Genomic DNA, 17,774 nt, shown 5'->3' on the forward strand with positions numbered 1-17,774 from the left:
AAAGGGGGTCCAACCCGTTACTAGCATGGGGTACCTGATAAAGTGACCGGTGAGTGTATAATAAACCTTATAAATAGTTTGTCTGAAAAAAATAGATTGAAAAAAAGAAATATAAAAAAGGAATTTGGAAAAAAAAATGAAAATGTAAATCTGAGAAAACAAAGTTAACATGAAAATCTTTTTAGATAAAAAAAAAAAAAAGTCAAAGATTTATTTCTGGATTGCATTTTCTTTTCAAATTACCATTAAGAAAATATGTTCTTTGCTTACAACAACAAAGGAGCAAAATACTCTGTAGAAATCCCACATCTTACCCCCACAGAGCATGAAGAGATTCTCAAATCCCCGCTCACACATGGTGGTGGCTGCCACGCTGGCTATCCTTTCATCTTCGTCATAAACAATGATGATCTTTCCCAAAGCATTTTTCTGCAGACTAGTTAAGATATTAAATAGCTAGTAACATAAAAAAGGGAAGAAAACAACAATAACCAAACAAGCTGTAGCGTGTTTCAAAAGGATACATATTCCAGCACTTCTTTGGTGTACGGATTCATGGTTCTGGACAGCATGGCCATGGGGAAACTGTGAGCTGTGTCAAAGATGGACGGGTAAAGCATTAGGGCTTTATGACAGGTTTGATAAGCAGACATTTTTCTTACACCACCCACCGCTAATGATGTGGCAGGAGTCATACTGATCGCGCTCACGCACGTCCAGCAGCAGGTAGGGGCAGTCTGGGTAGGGCGTCTCTGTGGGTATGGGGCTGGAAACAGACTCTGCTTTCTGCTGAGGCTCCTCTTCCATGTTCAGCTCTCCCACTCCATTAATAACACTGGGCAGAAACCATACAGTCAGAGGCTCTTTAGCCTCACAGCATTTTGCATTTTGTTACATGCAGAAACGCGGCAACTTGAATCAAATAAATGTGTGATTAACAGGTTTCTGGGAGGACAGGCTGAAACAGTGCTTTGATTACGCATTTAGAACAGGAACCAGACGACGAGGGCTGGGCTCCACTGGTGTGGGGGACCCTGTTAGCTGAAACTACATGCTGCTTCTTTAGCAGGGATAGGAAACACTGGTCAGGGTTAAAATGAGAGATTAAAGGTATAGTCGAGAATTTTTGAAAAGACCCACCCTGCACATGAACAACCTTGTACCCTCTCCTGAGAGGGAACGCCTATTAAATAATTGCGAGAGCCTGCATGAGCCCATTTCTCCTTGTGTTCGCTCTGTTTAAAAGTTGCTTTTTGCATCGCTCATACAAGCTTACTTTCCAAAAGAAGATTTGCAATTTTTCCACTATGTCAGACTCACCACCGGTAAGTGAGAATGGGGATGAGCACGTAGGATGGCCTTACGTAAACATATAATCAGAATGATTGACAATTAGGAGGACCACTTATTTTGATGAACCAGCTGGAAAAGAACATCCTCCACTATACCTTTACTTATGCTACTTGATGTGGGAGAAGGTCCTTAAATAAAAATTAGCTGTATGTCTAGCAGGAGAACAGCGCTAAACATGCAGCCAGAGCAGCAAGGGGGTGAATTAGATCAGACTATATTCAGTTGCTGAAGCAAACAGCCATAAAGCCAGCAGGACATGAGTAGCAGTAAAAATAAGGCTCACATGTGGATAATACAGTTGTCCATATATGCATCATTAAATACAGCTGACATAAAGCTGGTATTAATGTTAAATTTAAGTAAATACAATAAACATAAATACCCAATTTCTCTGGTAGAAACAGAGAATTTTAAATTTAAGCTTTAATTCTGTGTGTGTATTTTTTCAGACTGCATCCCACGACTGGATAACATTTATATACTGCCACCAGAGGGCACTGTTTTGAGTGTGCAGACAGGAGTAGTGGAGTGCCTTTTGATGGAAAACGCCACCGACCCCCACATGCTCCACACAAAGTGACACTAACAGACAACTGCTCTGCCATCATGCAGGCTCAGTCTGCCACCGTCTCCAAGGTGTCAGATAGAGTTACACTCCTGGGACCCACTTTCTAGGTGAGGCAGGAAGAGATACAGGTGACAAAGCGCAGCTTTTGAGAAGCGACTGAGATGGGTCATTGTGAAATTCAGTTGTTGGGAAGAGCAATGCCCTGTGGGACAAAAATGAGACGTTGTTCTGCAGACAAGGTGTAGAGTTTATGGAGGCTTTGACTGAAGACAACATGTTAGGCTGAGTGTATGGAGTGAAGTTTGTTCCATTATGTAACAAGCAAGAACAAAAAACACCCCCCCCCCCCCCCCCCAAAGAAAATTATTTGGTTTGCTTTTTGTGAATTTAAATTCTTTTAAAAAGAGAATGCAAACCAGAAATAAAAATTTTAAAGAAATGTTTCTTAAAACCAAAAATACTTTCAGAGCAAGTTGGTTGTTTTTTTGTTTATTTTTTTTTACAGATTTTTATTTTTTTTTAAATCATTAATATATATTGTGAACTATGTTTTTTTCGGGCTTTTGTTTGTTATCATTATAAAATAATGTAAAACAAAGAGTTAAAAAAAAATAATGGAGCAAAGTAGGTATCAATTTAAGCTTTTCTTTTTGGCCCATAATAGAATACTTTAATTGCATTAAAGCACCATTGTCTAGCTTTTAGCCATTTGGTGAGTTAAACCTGTTACTTCCAGGTTCAGTGCCACTGGAAGAAACTGGTTTCATTACATAATCCCCAAATGAACCGGTATCCCTTTGTGTTTAGGAATCTGATAGCAGATGGATTAGCAGATTGAGACTTTGTGGAGTTCCTTGGAATTTCTGAATTTAATATCTCTGATTTTGTAATTTTGGCCAAATCATTCAGCCATACTCCTAATCCACAATGATAGCCACCCTGCATAGACCTATAGGTGTCCATTACAGCTTTTTGCTATGCTGCTGGTTACCTGAGGAGTGTTGACCTGGCCGTTTGGCAGTTATCCTTGCCATCTCCTGCATAAAGTCGGTCTGACAGAGGCAGCTGGAGTGATGAGCCACTGACACGTTCACATTCACCTTCCAGGCCTGCCTCAGAGATGATTGACAGACCATCTGCAAAATCATTCGAAACGTTACAGCACTGTTACCAACTCAAAGACATTTACTGTTGACATGAGACGTTACCTTGTTGGGTGTTAGGGGGCTCGCCATCTACCTCGCAATAACACTCGTCTGAAAAAGAAGCGACTTGAAGTATCTGGGTGGAAAACGGTGAGAAAGAATGCTAGTTAAAGGAATCTGGGGGAAAAAAAAGGTATACAGTGCCATCTGTCTGCAGCTCATAACTCATTCAGTAAAGACCAGAATCCAGTTTTGTTTGCACTGCCTTACTTCAGTCACCAAACCGACAGTTTTGTGAGCTAGCAGAGTTTTAACTGATGCTTACCAACTGTGCAAAAGTTGTCACCTTTAAGCGTTTGAAGATTTCCCCTTTTCGATACCTGTAGTCTTAAAGAAATAAAACACATAAACGACTTTAGTCCAATAAGTCATACAACCTTTATGACTCAATGTTAAGGGGCCCAGTTAACTTTACCAACTTCTACACCATAAGCTGGATGCATACAAAATTAATAAACTTTTGATTATTTAGTAACTAGCTTCCCTAATCTTGTAATAAACTTAATTGTTTAGAGCAGGCATTCCCAAACTTGGTCCTCAAGGCCCCCTGTCCTGCAGGTTTTAGAGGTTTCCTTGCTCCAGTACAGCTGATTTTAATTGAAAGCTGATTAACAGGCTTCTGGTCTACTGCAATCATAACCAGCTGTGCTGAAGCAGAGAAACCTCTAAAACCTGCAGGACAGGGGGCCTTGAGCACCGAGTTTTGGGGATGCCTGGTTTAGAGTATTAAGCTGAAGAAAACCACATGACCAGAGGTACAATACTGCGTATGTATGCAACAAGGAGGTAATGGAGCTTAGCAAATCCAGCAGAGGCATGAAAAGGCGTGAAAAGAAAGAGGAGAGGTCCAAGTAGAAGTGTGAAAAAGGGATACAAATGCTGGATGCAAATAAAAAAATATGCTAAGACACGAGTAGTGCGTAAACTTCAATATGAACGCTGCTGTTCAGTGAGGAAGGAACTAAAGGGTCAGTATACATTCAGGCTGCAACAACAGCTTTAGAGTCACCAGGGTTAATTCAAAGTTGGGTTTTTAGTTTTCACCCAAGTTCACCATGTTAAAGTCGGGGATCTACATTTAGCAGATCTGAGCCCTGGCTGCCATCTTTTGTCTGGCCAAACTCCCAGGCACCATGGAAGGTAGGAAACAGATTAATGACAAAAATACAAAGAAAATATGAATAAGTGGATCCAAGTGCAGTGAACTAAATGTGCCCACTTACAAATAGAACACATGCATTTGAACTAAGAATAAAGTTTTATTGCAAACGAAAGCATATGTGTACGGATTATTAAATAAAGGTGAAGGTGCATGTAAGGTAGCGGCTTTCAAGGTGTGGCCATGGGTCTGGCCATCATAACCACCGTGCAGCATTGTTTAAAATGAATAAATGCAAAAACACATTGGTATTTTTGTATTCTGACTTAAAATTTGCATTTCTTTTGTTTTGACAAGTGGCCATGCCTTTTGCTGCCTTGCATCACTGTGCAGAGAACCGCTCATGTAAAATTTTTTTGGTTTCAAACTATTCTGAGATGCGACTGTGTGTATGCATGGTTGTGTGTCTCTGTGTTACCCTTTTAACAGATTGTGTCTGCTGATCATATCCTTTGCAAAAATTCTATTTAGGCTCAAAAAGGACAGAGTAAAACTTGAGGGGAAATGCTTGCCGTATACTGCTATGTTTTAACATTAACACATAATTTTTTTATTGTATTAATCTTTGACTGGGCCCCTTTAAGTTAGCCTACTGGCTTTATGGTAATGAGTGAAATACTAATCATTTTTGTCATTAAATCCTCTTGGAAAAACATTTTTTTTGTTCATTTCTTTGTTCTTCTCTTTTAGTTGTAACAAGGTTTCTTACTTTTTCTAATCTCCTCCAGCCTTTCCATGTACTTTGTTCTGCTGCATCCTAAAGGTGACAAAGGAGAAATTAATGTTTCTGAGACCAAAAGATGACATAAAGTTTCTCTAGGATAAAAGTGCAGCTTCATATTCTAATCCAGGGTTTTATTCATCAGGCCGTGATGAAAATCATCTGGTCTTTACCACAAAGATCTGAACAAAAGACCAAAGAACACAACAAATCCACTACCTCTTATTCTTCAAATAACTTATGAAGTAGAAAACTTGGTGAAAAGTAAAGCACATTCTGGATGCTGTAACAGCAAGCTGTTGCTAAAGAAATACCAGATTTATCGGATTTATTGATTAATAGCAGCTGTGGCATTTGTTTAGAAGCAATCTGATGGTCTGGAGCTAAGGCTGTGCTAACTCAACACCAAGCAGATGACATTAGGAACAACATACAATGAAACAGCTGTTGCTGCCTAGCCAACTTGGAAAAGGATATAAGACCATTTCAAATAACAAAATTTTAATAATTGTAGGCTGAATAAGGCAAGTAGAATTGGACATTTAAGATGGCCGACGTTGTCCAGGAATGGATGTCTGAAAACAAATTTACTGTAAAGATTTGACGCAAAAAAAAAAAAAAATAATATATATATATATATATATATATATATCTCAAGAGCTTCATCTCAGCCTCTATATTATTAGTCAGGATGGTAAGTGTTAACATCAATGACAGTACAATCATAATTATGAAGGAAAGGGTATTTTTCATCATAAAAGAACAAAGGAGAAGAAAGTAGAGACATTTGTCCATACTGGTGCAACTCTGGATGAATTACACTGACAGGATGTCAACCTAAAGACTTCAGAGCTGATGGAGAGGTGGTAATGTGGGCTAGTTATGGGCTTTAGTACGCAGGGAATTATCTTCCATTGTAGTTGCAACAAAATCACAAGTTTTGGAAAAATAAATCCTAATCCAAAAAATTATTTTATTTGCAGCTGCTTCATACAAATAAATAGTAAAAAAATAAATAAATAAAAATAAAAGCATGTATTGTGATTTCTGAATATTTTTTTTAGATTATGTTTCTCAAAGTGGACATGCATCTATGATGACAGTTTCAGACCCCTCCATGATTTTTAAGTGGGAGCACTTGCAAAATAATACGGTGCTGAAATACGCATCTTCCTCACTCTATTAATAAAACCTGTATAATTTATCTAATTTATTCATCGTAATAAGCCTACCTACAGTCAGCAATTAGCCTATTCATAAGGCTATATGTTACAACACAAAAGCATTAAATAATCAGCCAAGCATAGCCTAATAATGCATGTATTTTATTTGCAGATTTTTTTGCATTTTATTTATACAACAGCTATAAGTCTTATATTGATCACAACAAATAACCTCCATCTAAAAAGCGTGTGAAGCATATTTTGAACAAAAAATGCTACTGATTCATTTTTCCATTTTGTATTTATGACACAGGCGTAACTTTCTGAAGGACTGGTGTGGACATGTTCCCACCAACTTTGGCCTGGCGGGGACCAACCCCACCAATAATGGTGCCTTTCCTCCCTTTCCGCTCATTTACTCTAGCCAAAGGTAACAGAGTTTGGGTGTAGCTATCTGTATTCAGAGCGTTTTGAGTCAGTATTTTTTTCCTCTTTCGCGCTGCTCCCGTGTCCCGCCTCAAAGTTTAACATGATCGGATCTGTCGCTTCAAGACATCTGATTGGCAATCGCATTTCACTGCGTGGAGAGTAGCTACGTTGAAGAAGAGACACACAACAGCATTAAATGGCAACTACTTTGATGTACGTTCAAGTAAATGTTAGCAGACGGGTTGGTTAAAAAAATTAGATGCTGCCGAAAAATCTGTTTTTTAGACATACAGAGCCAAACTGATGGCGAGATGGAGCGGGGACCCCCTAACAGTGTTGTGGTAAGACCACCTAACCCGAGACCAAGACAAGACCAAGACCAGAGTGTACCGAGACAGACAAGACCAAGACTTTTAGGGTCCGAGACCAAGTCAAGACCAAGACCAGCGCCAGTATGTGACAATAAAATGTGAAACTTGATCAAAATCACAAAAAATGATCTAAAAGACCCACATTCACATAAAAACACCTAGATATTTAACACACAGAACTGGACTAAACATTAACATCTTTATTTAGTACTTCTGTGTAGTAATCACAGAATTTCAAACAATTAATCAAAATCGATCAAAATTGTATTTTCTCTGCTGTTCATGAACAGTACATACATTTATGTTGTTTTTAAATGTGCTATTTCAAAACAATGTGCAAAATTCTGTAAAATGTGTAAAACTGAAAAAAAAAGCCAATCATTTCTCTTGTTTCTCTCTCATAGACAGATTAAAGCTATATTATATAACTTTTCTTAAATAAATTTATATCTGTCACCAAGTTGTGAAATATGTTATGAGACAGATAATTTGTTGAAAAAATAGATTGATCTCCTTCACTGCATTTACCAATGAGACACGTTATTGCTTGGATTTGAATCCAAGCATCCAATAAAAAGAAGGATCTTAAAGAAACTGATAATATTCTGATGATTAGTGTTATTTCCACAGTTGTGGTCTTGACCGGTCTTTAAATAAAATGCTGAGTCCTCAGCGCCCGAGACCGAGACAAGACCGAGACCAAATGCGGTCAAGTCTGAGACCAAGACCGATCTCGAGTACTACAACACTGCCCCCTAATTATATATATTGTATGAAATTGTGTATCACACTGGTCCTATAGTCACTCTATTACATATGGAGTAATGTAACAAAAGTAATTTCTCCCTGGGATTATTAAAGCATTTCTGATTCGGATTCCTTGTTGATGGGACCTGTGTGTCTCTGAATGTGTGCACTGATGACTGAGAGTCATCTTCTGCCTCCATTTATCTGTTTACTACAGTGTGTTGAATTCATGTTTTTATGTATTTAAAGATATTTCAATTAGTGGAAAAAAAAAATTGCAGGAGAGAATATAAAAAGAAAAGTCTAATCAACCAAAACTTTCACGACCCTCATGCAGTACCTCTCTGGACCCCCTGTTGAAGACCTGCGCTTTTTAGAATAACTAAATAAAAGATGGCCTAGTCAAAGCCCAGTGTTAACACATATAAAACCTGCTGCAATGGGACCTTAAAAGAGCAAACCTCTGCCAGAGAGAGAGAACCAGAGGTGGTTTACACTGATTTATCATTATGATTTTTTGTTCCACTAAAACACTGAGCTTGGATTCTGCTTTGTTATGGTCAGAGGGAAATCATTTAGAAGCTTTGAAATAATAAGATTTTCACTTTTTCCTTCCGCAGCATCGTTATAGTTCAGAGAAAGGCGTTCTGTTTTGCAGCAAGTAAACCTACCTGTGTCCAGCTTCGTTTTGATGTGGTCATACTTTGTATTTCTGGGTATTCTTTTCTTCATGTACTGTATGAAAGAAAGAAACGTTATTTATCCATTCATTCATATTCGGACTAGCTACAAATCTTAACGGATTATTTTCCACGGAAATCCAACATTTTAACAGTAAGCTTCCCCGGGTTGATATGGAAACATAACCTCGCTAACTTGTTAGCATCCTTGCCTAGATACATTGTCTATTTCTGCGTGCCGTTATATTAGCAGGGTTGGAGCATATAAAGCAGAGCTTAGACTGCCAATTCTATGCTTTTGCTGTATCGAAAGGCAATAATCTCCAATTTACCTCGTCTTTACCGATGCCCCGCGTCAACGACATCTTTTCAAATCCCAATACTAAACAGCTGCTTCCTCGTTTAGTAAGGCCGACGCTGATACGCTGCTTCCTTTCAAGAAGCCAATCAGAGAAGCCGAATCTGCGTCGTTTTCCACCCTCAAGGGTCGAAACAGTTGCTAGGCAGCGAAAGACGCCCCCTCCCACTTCATGTCGTGCGGCATTCAGGTAGCATCGGTCTATAGGAGTCATAGGTTACGTACAGTAGGATTTAAAACTTTCATTAATATTTAATGGCTTTGTTCTATTTTGACTTTGTTGATCACAACAAAAAATTTTATTTTTTATTTTATTTGAGGAGTGGTGTGGCCACCCCTACTATTTATTTCCCTCTAATATAGATGATGGCAACAGTAATACTCTCATAATATTTTATATATATTAACAATTGTTTGACAACAAATACACTGCGGTTAATTATGCACATCAATATACTAACATTAAAGATGATAAGTACAAAATTAAAGCAGAAATAGATTTTGTGTTTTATGGGGTAAAGAGAAAATGATGCGTCTCTGCAAGTCATCTAGGAGTCTTCAGTGAAATCATAAATATATAACTATTTAAATTAAAACGTATTAATCAATTTATGTATATATTAGTATTTGTAAATATCAATTTTATGCAGAATGATTAGTGATGTAAGTAGGTAAGTAATGACAATGGAAAAGATGTTCGCCCAAAACTCAAACCTGAAAGAATTTTATCCACTATACGTTTTATCTAGAGAGCAGTGAGCACGGATGTTTGAATATACTTGTCTTTTTGTTAGCAAAGGCTATAGGAAAGTATAGTTTGTCTTTATTTAGAAAATATGGATGTTTTGCTTGTTAATTTTCCCGTTGGATCAGTATATTAGTATATCTGATATATTATATATTATATCAGTATTGACCGTGAGTTTTTGGTGCCTATATCGGCCACCCCTCAGTGTTCATTCATTATTGCCTGGCCATCCTTATAAAAATTTTCTGGCTACGCCTCTGCTAATAAAAGACGAAAAAGGTCAAAAAGTTGAACACGCGGCAAAAAATACCTAAATAAAAGTATCAACATATAATAATGATGTAAAAGTGTTATATGAGCATTTATCAAAGCAGCTCTTTTGAACATCAGTCACAAAATTAAGTAGGGCTAAAGAATTTAAGATTACATTTTTTATTTCTTGTGGGACACAAAAAAATCCGACTTTTACACAGATACTATGAAGGCAACATTTGCACAAACTCAAAAACCGGTTGGTTATTTACGAATGGTCGATTACACAAGAGTTAAAAAAATAATGTAGTACAAATAATAAAGAAATAAATAAAATAATAAAAATAATCAATATTGATTATACTGGAGCGGGGGTGCCTAAAGCGACGTTCAAGACATCGCGGTTCGGAGTTCGATTAGTCAGGTCTGGGGCAGTGACAGCCATGGAGGAGCTGTGCAGCGGGTTTGTTCAAATCCACAAATAACCATAGCTCGCTCAATTATCGGCAAAAATGGCATCTGTTCTGGTGAGTCTACCTTTTTAAATGTGTCTTGCCTCCTTTAAGAGCAGTTAGCACAAACACCGACAAGTCTCGCCAGAGGAGGACAGGAAGTTTGATTGCTCAGCCTGAGCTAAGAGGATTTACAGAAACATCTGACCACTTTCTAGTGCACATATTCGCATAAAATTTGGCCAGAATTAGTTAATCTATTTTAAGAACCTTCAATAGTTCTTCCTATACAAACCAGCACAGAGTTATGAGTTATAAATGTTTAACACAGGAAGCGGGAAGAGCAGATGGAGGCGGTTTATATTTAGTAAAACGGTGACGAGTTGAACTGAGCTGCAGATGTTAAGATCAATGAAAGTTGTTGTATTTATACCTTTTACATTAAACAGTCTAATGTGATGCAACATGATAAAAACTATTAATTTTATTGACCTGGTGGTAATGAGTTGTGACAATAAAAAAAACAACAACAAAAAAAAACAGAAAAGGTTTAATGCTAAGAGAACCAATCACAGCATGAAGCAACCACCACCGTGTTTCTATGGTGATGAACATGTAATGTTGTAGAATTCTTTCCACTTCAATACTAAATCCAGATTTAATTGCACAAACTTGCTCTAATGGAGGATAAACCATTCTGTCTTTCTGCTTTTTTTACACCTGGGATGGATGTCAGCTTAAAAACATTTGAGGTGTGCATGATTGAAATTGAAATTGATGTGTGTACGAGGAAAAAGATCTTCAGTAAATAATTTTTTCTGTCTTTTATATTTGTCTTTGCAGGAGGATCCAACTCTGGAGAGACACTTCAAGGGACACAAAGACGCCGTCACCTGTGCAGATTTTAATCCAAACCAAAAGCAGCTGGGTAATTCCTAACACTCTGTAAACGCTTGTATCTTCACTATATTAAAGTTCACTGACTGCAGCCATGACCTCTGGGATGTAAAATACCTTTGCATACGTATATGAGGAAGTTGATGCTCAAACTGAATTGCTGCTCAGTGAAACAAATTATATTAAAGTACATTATCCGATAGAACATTTTACTGCTTCATTCTTTGGTCTTTCTGGGTCAAAAGGACAGAATATGAAAAACAAGATAAACAGACTAGAATAGAACTTGATTGATCTCACAATGGAGAAATTCACTTGTTACAGCGGCTTTTATAAAAAAAACAGAAGGAAGGAGGAAAAGGTGCATATAGTATATATACATATAGTGCATCCAGATATATACATTGGATGGTAGAAAACAAAGGAGAGATTTAAATCTGTTTTTCTGTTTTCCGTGTTTAAAACCTACATGCTAAAAATTATTTAATAAAAATCCACCGTTTCATTTTTTCTTCAGATATCCAAACCAAAAACAAAATGTGTGGTCATTGATTTTATTTGTAATGGTAGCTTGTTTCTGCAGGATTCTTAAAAAAATATAAAACCGTGTGTCTGACCCCAGTAACCATGACAACATTGGTCACTCACACCTGGATCAATCAGTCTGTCCAGGGATGAAAGACAGGAAACAGGGAAAGAGTTTTATCTGGAAAATGCAGTTTGAAAAGAATCACATTATTATAACTCAAACTTTGAAGGAGAAAAAAAAAATATATAAAAAATATAAAATCTGCACAAAAGATTAAATAAAAAAATGAAAAAAATGATTGTATGAAAAAAAAAAACATGTTTCATACTCAGCTCTTTGACCTTTTCTGTTGTGGGAGATGTTTTTTGGACACTTAAAAAAACAAAATCAAGATTATTGAAAAAGGCACATCTGTACATTTATGCTAAATGATTCACTACTTTTATCAGCCAATAGTTACAGAAATGTCCATATTTTCACCTCAGTGTGGTTCGCCTTGTAGCTTTGTCTTTAGTTTTAAATCCTAGTTTATCTCACTGTTCTCAGATTACAGGGTTGCATGCAGTAAAAAAGTGTAATGTTGGTGGTACTGTATCGAAAGGCAATAATCTCCAATTTACCTCGTCTTTACCGATACCCCGCGTAAACGACATCTTTTCAAGGCTTTGTGAAAAAGTCTTATTCTGATCACGTTTTCTTCCTGTTGTGCTTCTAGCGACGGGATCAGTAGATAAGACGCTGATGATCTGGAATCTGGCTCCAAAGGGAAGAGCCTTTCGATTTGTCGGGCACCAGGATGCCATCACAGGGCTGCAGTTCTCTCAGTCTGGTGGTCTGGTGGCATCTTCCTCCAAAGATAGAACGGTTCGATTGTGGACGCCTTCCATGTGAGCACCTGTATAAATGCTGAACTCTTATATAGTATTTGTTTGTAATTGTCTTGAATTCTGCACATTATAGTCAAAAAACACTCAAGGTGGACCATAAAGCAGCTTTGATTTGAACTGTTTGTTAATGTTTTGGCCACAGAAAAGGAGAGTCTACAGTTTTCAAAGCTCATACCGCCGCAGTCCGCAGCGTTGCTTTCTCCAACGACGGCCACAGACTGGTCACTGCATCTGATGACAAGTCTGTCAAAGTGTGGAGTGTCCAGCGGCACTGTTTCATCTACTCCCTCAACCAGCACACTAACTGGGTCCGCTGTGCCAGGTACCCAGCTGCCCTCTATGCACTATGACATTTAATCTCTGACTGCACCTTGCAAAAGTATTTATATAGTTTAACCTTTTTTTTATGTTATAACCTTAAACTTTAATTTATTTGAATGATAAACTGATTCATCTCATGTAGGTTGCTTAATGCGAAAAGGGGTGAAAACAATGTGTAAATAATTTTATATGCATGATCCCGGGTCTTTATTAGAAAGGGGCGAGTTCTCAGAATAAACCAAAAAGCGAAAAAACATCTTTAAATATTAACAGAATTTATTCCAGTCAAGTATAACAAAATCATTGTTAGTAAACGCATAATACAGAGAAATAATTTACTTCTGGCCCAAACCACAAAAGTTAACAGAGGCTGCACACAGAGAGCTAAAACAGGAACTTGATCACCCCTGCATGGAGCTGGGTCATAAATATACAATGGGCGGTAACTTAAAACACAAGTTAACCTTTTAGAAGATTTTAACCTTCAACAAACTACAGTCAAAATGTTTAGCTAACACAAAAACACATTTAAAGGAAAAAGGCAGCAAATGAGAAAAGACAAAAATAGAGCAGCAAAGAGGAAACACGCCCTGCAAACATAAAACCTGCTGCAAATGTATCCACATACCCCAAATATTTGTTAAAAAATGCCAAATCACACAAAAACCCGCCCAAATAAAGTATTGTTATATTTACTGTGTGAACGTGAACACACTTCGGTACAAATTAAGTCAACACTACATGTTAAAACGCTAAATTCCAACAAAAACTGCCTCTGGAGTTGTTCCCCATAAAGAACTCTGACCCAGCCACCGCAGCGATGTCAGATCCAGATCCATGTAGGCTACTCCTCTTTTGACATTTAGAAGGCAAACTATGATCAGTGCCTCCACACAAATATGCTAAGCTAATGTAAACATTTTAATTAGTTTTATAGATCACAAATTAACATGTTAAACTTCCTCTTTCCTTTGTTTGTTCAGGTTTTCTCCAGATGGGAGGCTCATAGCGTCCTGTGGAGACGACCGCTCTGTCCGTCTTTGGGACACGTCCTCTAAACTCTGCATCAACTGCTTCACTGACTGCAGCGGGTAATTCTGTCACCTTCACAGGCTTTTATAACTGTGAACAATTTTAGGCAACTGCACTGCTTTTGTTTCTCCTAAAGATTAAATACGGTTCTTTAAACCTCCCCAACTTGCAGCCATGATCGGTTTCCTTTATGCATCTCTTGGACTGGTGTCTTTTCTCATTTCCTCGTAAAAAATAAGTCACTCTGCTGCGTCACACCCACGTTCACAGTCTGCGGCCAAACCGAGGCAGCGCAGCACTGCTTCCTGGTTCTGGAACTAAATTCTTTATCCCTCAGACACAGAAACAAATTCACATTAGAATTTATTCAGTTGATTGTCGGCTAAGCGTCCGTCAGTCAAATATGTCCGCCTGCTAATTTTGTAAGCTCAATGTGTTCAAACAAACATACATAGACACCCTCACACTGGCCAGTTTCCTCTGTGCAATATCCTCTCACTTTCTCTTCTTAAAGGGGAAATAAGCTTCTTTTTAGATCATTTGAAGGATCAGAGGGAAACTTAAACTAATTATCTCTCCTGGGCGGGGGATTATTCATTAGCTCTTATGGAGTAACTGATCTCTAGTACTGTAGCCAATGTCCGTCTCCTTTTCCAGGAAGGCATCTTTAGTTTCTGTGGGCGAAACGGGGAATAAATGATGTCCCTTTAAACCAAAATTTCCTTTGATAGTTAAGCTTTTGGAGGTTGAATCACAGACTCTAGACAATAACAATCAAATCTCGCTTTACTTTCTATTGTTAGTGTAATTTACCACTACTCCAAACATTTTTCTGTTTCCAAAATGATTTTAGAAATGAAAAATTCCCTCAGAACCAGCCACCCACCGAAGTATTAAATAAGTAATATTTAGAAAAGGAATCTCCCTGCCTTTGTTTTGCAGCTGCAGGATTTGTAGCTGATCTGAGTATGTCACCTCTGTTACGTCCACAGCATCCATGAACATGTTCACGTCCCAAATAGCTGTTTTCAACAACCTGCAGATTCATATAAGGTCTCTTAGAATTGCAGCAAATTTCTTTTTCTATGCTTTTTTTTTCTCGTCATCTAAAGTAAACCCCAGGTCTTTACTTTAAGATGTTCTGAGGTAAATCTTCTTAAAACCATTGAATGTTCAAATGTTTCTTCCAGCTCTGCAACTTTTGTTGATTTCAACTCCAGTGGCACCTGCATTGCCTCCTCAGGAGCTGACAGTTCCCTTAAGATCTGGGATTTACGGACCAACAAGCTGATTCAGCACTATCAAGGTACGGCGATAAGCCTCAATGGTTCCCAGTGAAGCAAGTATTCCTGCATGGTTGGTGTTTTGCAGAGGTGTAAATACAATAACTGCATAAACATCACATTAGCTTGTGGGTCTTTAAAAGTTATGTAACACCATTACTCCCACTACTGCTGATATGTGCAGATGTTTTATTTTTCATTTCGTAAGGCTTATTCCTGAAATCTGTATATCTTTCTCATTCTCCTTTTTTCATGATAAAAATATTACAGAATGAACACAAAAGTTCCACAAATCTCACTTGAAACAAAAATATTTTCCAACAAATCACATTAAACAGTAGAGATACATAGTTGTTTTATTTTGCTTCTCTCAAACAATCCAAAATCCAGTTAGTTATGATAAAATATGTGTTCTGATAGTCTAAAGGAGGGGTAGATTCATTTTTTTCCCCAATAAATTTTTTCCATGTCACACTGACTGCGTATAGAGTGGCTCTAATGAGACAGGTTGGGCAGATCTGCACAGATTTTATTAACTGTCTCAGTCCCACACACAAATTAAAATAATTTCCCAAATTTGACCTGGACAGATTATGGAAAGTAATTAAAAAAAAAAAGAAAATGGAAAAAAAAAAACACCTGCCTATCTATAAAACAAAGCCCTACTTCATGAGTATGTGCAGCATATCTTAAACCAGAACAGATAAAGACTCTTTATAGACCTAAATTAAAAACATAATGAGATCTACGTCTGCGTGATTAACTGCATTTTCTGTCCCTTGTTGTTTTTGTGAGGCTCAAAGAGAATCACTGCTTTATCCTTTTTCTGTCCACCTGAACTCCTTTCATGGGTGAAGTATTCTTTGGTCAACTCTTCTAACTTGAAAAAGCATTATATAAGTACAGGCCATTTACCATTTTAAAAAATGTTTCATTGACTGTTTTTGCAAAGACTCTTTCTCTTGCGATTAACATATTTTATTTTGTATTTTCCCCCAAAGCAGATGTGTTTTACTTTAACCGTGTCTCTCTTCCTGTCAGACCCATATAATTGCAGTTGAATAGCTGCATAGTCAGACTGAGATAGACCGGGGGTCTATCTCAGTCTGACCTACGGAAGCCCCCTTCTGTAAAATCTTGTCCACTGTGATCATCCTCATTGTCTCTCAATGAGCGCGAAACGCCATAAACTCGTCCGACACGATTTTCTGTTGGATCGGACACAAAATCAGTTTCAGAGTGTTCTGGCCTTAACTATTGCCCAGATACTTTGCAAAGGTCTGCGCATTTTTGCCAGGAGTATAAAGTCTGGCCCTTTTTCTTTTTGCAGCTGCAATTAAGTCCATATGAATATTTGAAATCTTGTGCAGATTTTTAGAGCCTTAATCCTTTTGTTGGCTGGTTGAAATAAAGATCAGTCAGAGCTACCGTTTCAGATGAACTCTATTTTTACCTGTTATATGGTGCGTTGCGCCATGGTTTCTCAATTAACTCAGTTATTGACTGCAGCATCTGCTATTTTAAGCGACGACACTGATTGGTTGAATCTGTCTGAGATTAGTGGCTATAAGCAAAAATGAAGCATCTTTTTTTTTATTTTTCTTGGTGCAGGAATACGGTACAAAATCGGTGTTACACGTTTCTTATTTTCAAAATCATAATATGACATGTTTCACCACAATTAGATTCATTATCTCATCAGTATTCATCTTTCACACAGAAACTGGAATCAGAAAAATAGTTGAAACCAACCACAGGGGGCCACATCAGGATTTTACCGTGCTATGCACTATGCATGAGAAAAAAGTTTTTCTAAAAGAAAAACAATACAGCTTTTGTCCACCTAGGGGAGCCAACATCAACCAAAATGGAAAGTTCTTTAGTACTGCTTTCAAAATATTATAAATCTAATCTAATCTGATAAGCTCGGGGGGAAACTCAGGTGGAATCAGAGAGAAAAGCACACAACAGCTATCAAAAACACAAAATCTGAGTTGAAAAAACAGCCGTGACCCCATACCCGAATTTTAGCAAAGACGTTTTTTGCAGAATGTATTTGGCATTTAAAAGGAAAATGTGACACATCCTCATAACCTTTCCCTGCCACAGAAGAATGAACTACATCAGGGAGAGATACTGCAATATGGGACCAAACATAATTTAGCTTTCACATCACTAAAAAAACTTTGAAACTGGTGGACCACTTTAAAAAATTTTTTAGACAGGTTCCCTGATAATATTGGTAAGATATAATTCTGGGAATAATTAAATGTTGAAACAAAAGAATGAAAAATCATGTCTCCTGTCTAATAAAGTTTTTCACATTAGATTATTTTCACGAAGCACTTGGGATTCATTCCCCAGTATCCATTTTAAAGACAAAAACTTAGAGGTTAAAAACACTGTTCTATAGATGGACTGAATTGCAGGATAAAAATCTAATATAGATCTATAAATTGTGAGCTCTGCACATGTCACCACATTGGCTTCCACTGCTCATTTTTAGGTAAATTGTTCATTTAAATGTTATTTTATTATGACACAAGAAGTGGTAAGGCATTATGGGCCGGATCTATCAAAGGTTTGCGTGTATTAAAACGTGAGCTATTTCACTGCGCA

The 17,774-nt window shown here is 37.5% G+C and overlaps 2 protein-coding genes across 4 annotated transcripts in view; one reads left to right on the forward strand and one right to left on the reverse strand.

The window, feature by feature from the left end:
- cep41 (centrosomal protein 41kDa) overlaps positions 1 to 12,266 on the reverse strand; it is a 20,910-nt gene extending 8,644 nt beyond the window's left edge. Inside the window, exons 1-9 of one of the 3 annotated variants that reach the window (XM_015372212.1) lie at positions 12,253 to 12,266; positions 8,388 to 8,451; positions 4,995 to 5,042; positions 3,392 to 3,453; positions 3,130 to 3,202; positions 2,913 to 3,057; positions 672 to 835; positions 525 to 592; positions 315 to 429 (exon numbers count right to left, since the gene is read on the reverse strand). In XM_015372212.1, the coding sequence (XP_015227698.1) occupies positions 315 to 429; positions 525 to 592; positions 672 to 835; positions 2,913 to 3,057; positions 3,130 to 3,202; positions 3,392 to 3,453; positions 4,995 to 5,042; positions 8,388 to 8,448 (736 nt within the window). In that variant the 5' untranslated portion in view covers positions 8,449 to 8,451; positions 12,253 to 12,266. Of the gene's footprint in view, positions 1 to 314; positions 430 to 524; positions 593 to 671; positions 836 to 2,912; positions 3,058 to 3,129; positions 3,203 to 3,391; positions 3,454 to 4,994; positions 5,043 to 8,387; positions 8,452 to 8,728; positions 8,816 to 12,252 lie in introns of those variants that run through there. The other 2 variants (XM_015372211.1, XM_015372210.1) reach the window with 2 other exon arrangements.
- The window catches only part of poc1b (POC1 centriolar protein B), a 72,754-nt gene continuing 65,145 nt past the window's right edge, over positions 10,166 to 17,774 (forward strand). The window contains exons 1-6 of the mRNA XM_015372227.1: positions 10,166 to 10,281; positions 11,050 to 11,134; positions 12,348 to 12,519; positions 12,662 to 12,841; positions 13,824 to 13,931; positions 15,063 to 15,178. Of these exons, the coding sequence (XP_015227713.1) occupies positions 10,267 to 10,281; positions 11,050 to 11,134; positions 12,348 to 12,519; positions 12,662 to 12,841; positions 13,824 to 13,931; positions 15,063 to 15,178 (676 nt within the window). The 5' untranslated portion in view covers positions 10,166 to 10,266. The remainder of the gene's footprint in view (positions 10,282 to 11,049; positions 11,135 to 12,347; positions 12,520 to 12,661; positions 12,842 to 13,823; positions 13,932 to 15,062; positions 15,179 to 17,774) is intronic.

The sequence above is a fragment of the Cyprinodon variegatus genome, unplaced genomic scaffold, assembly GCF_000732505.1.
Source record: "Cyprinodon variegatus isolate N-32 unplaced genomic scaffold, C_variegatus-1.0 Scaffold70, whole genome shotgun sequence".
Classification (NCBI taxonomy): domain Eukaryota; kingdom Metazoa; phylum Chordata; class Actinopteri; order Cyprinodontiformes; family Cyprinodontidae; genus Cyprinodon; species Cyprinodon variegatus.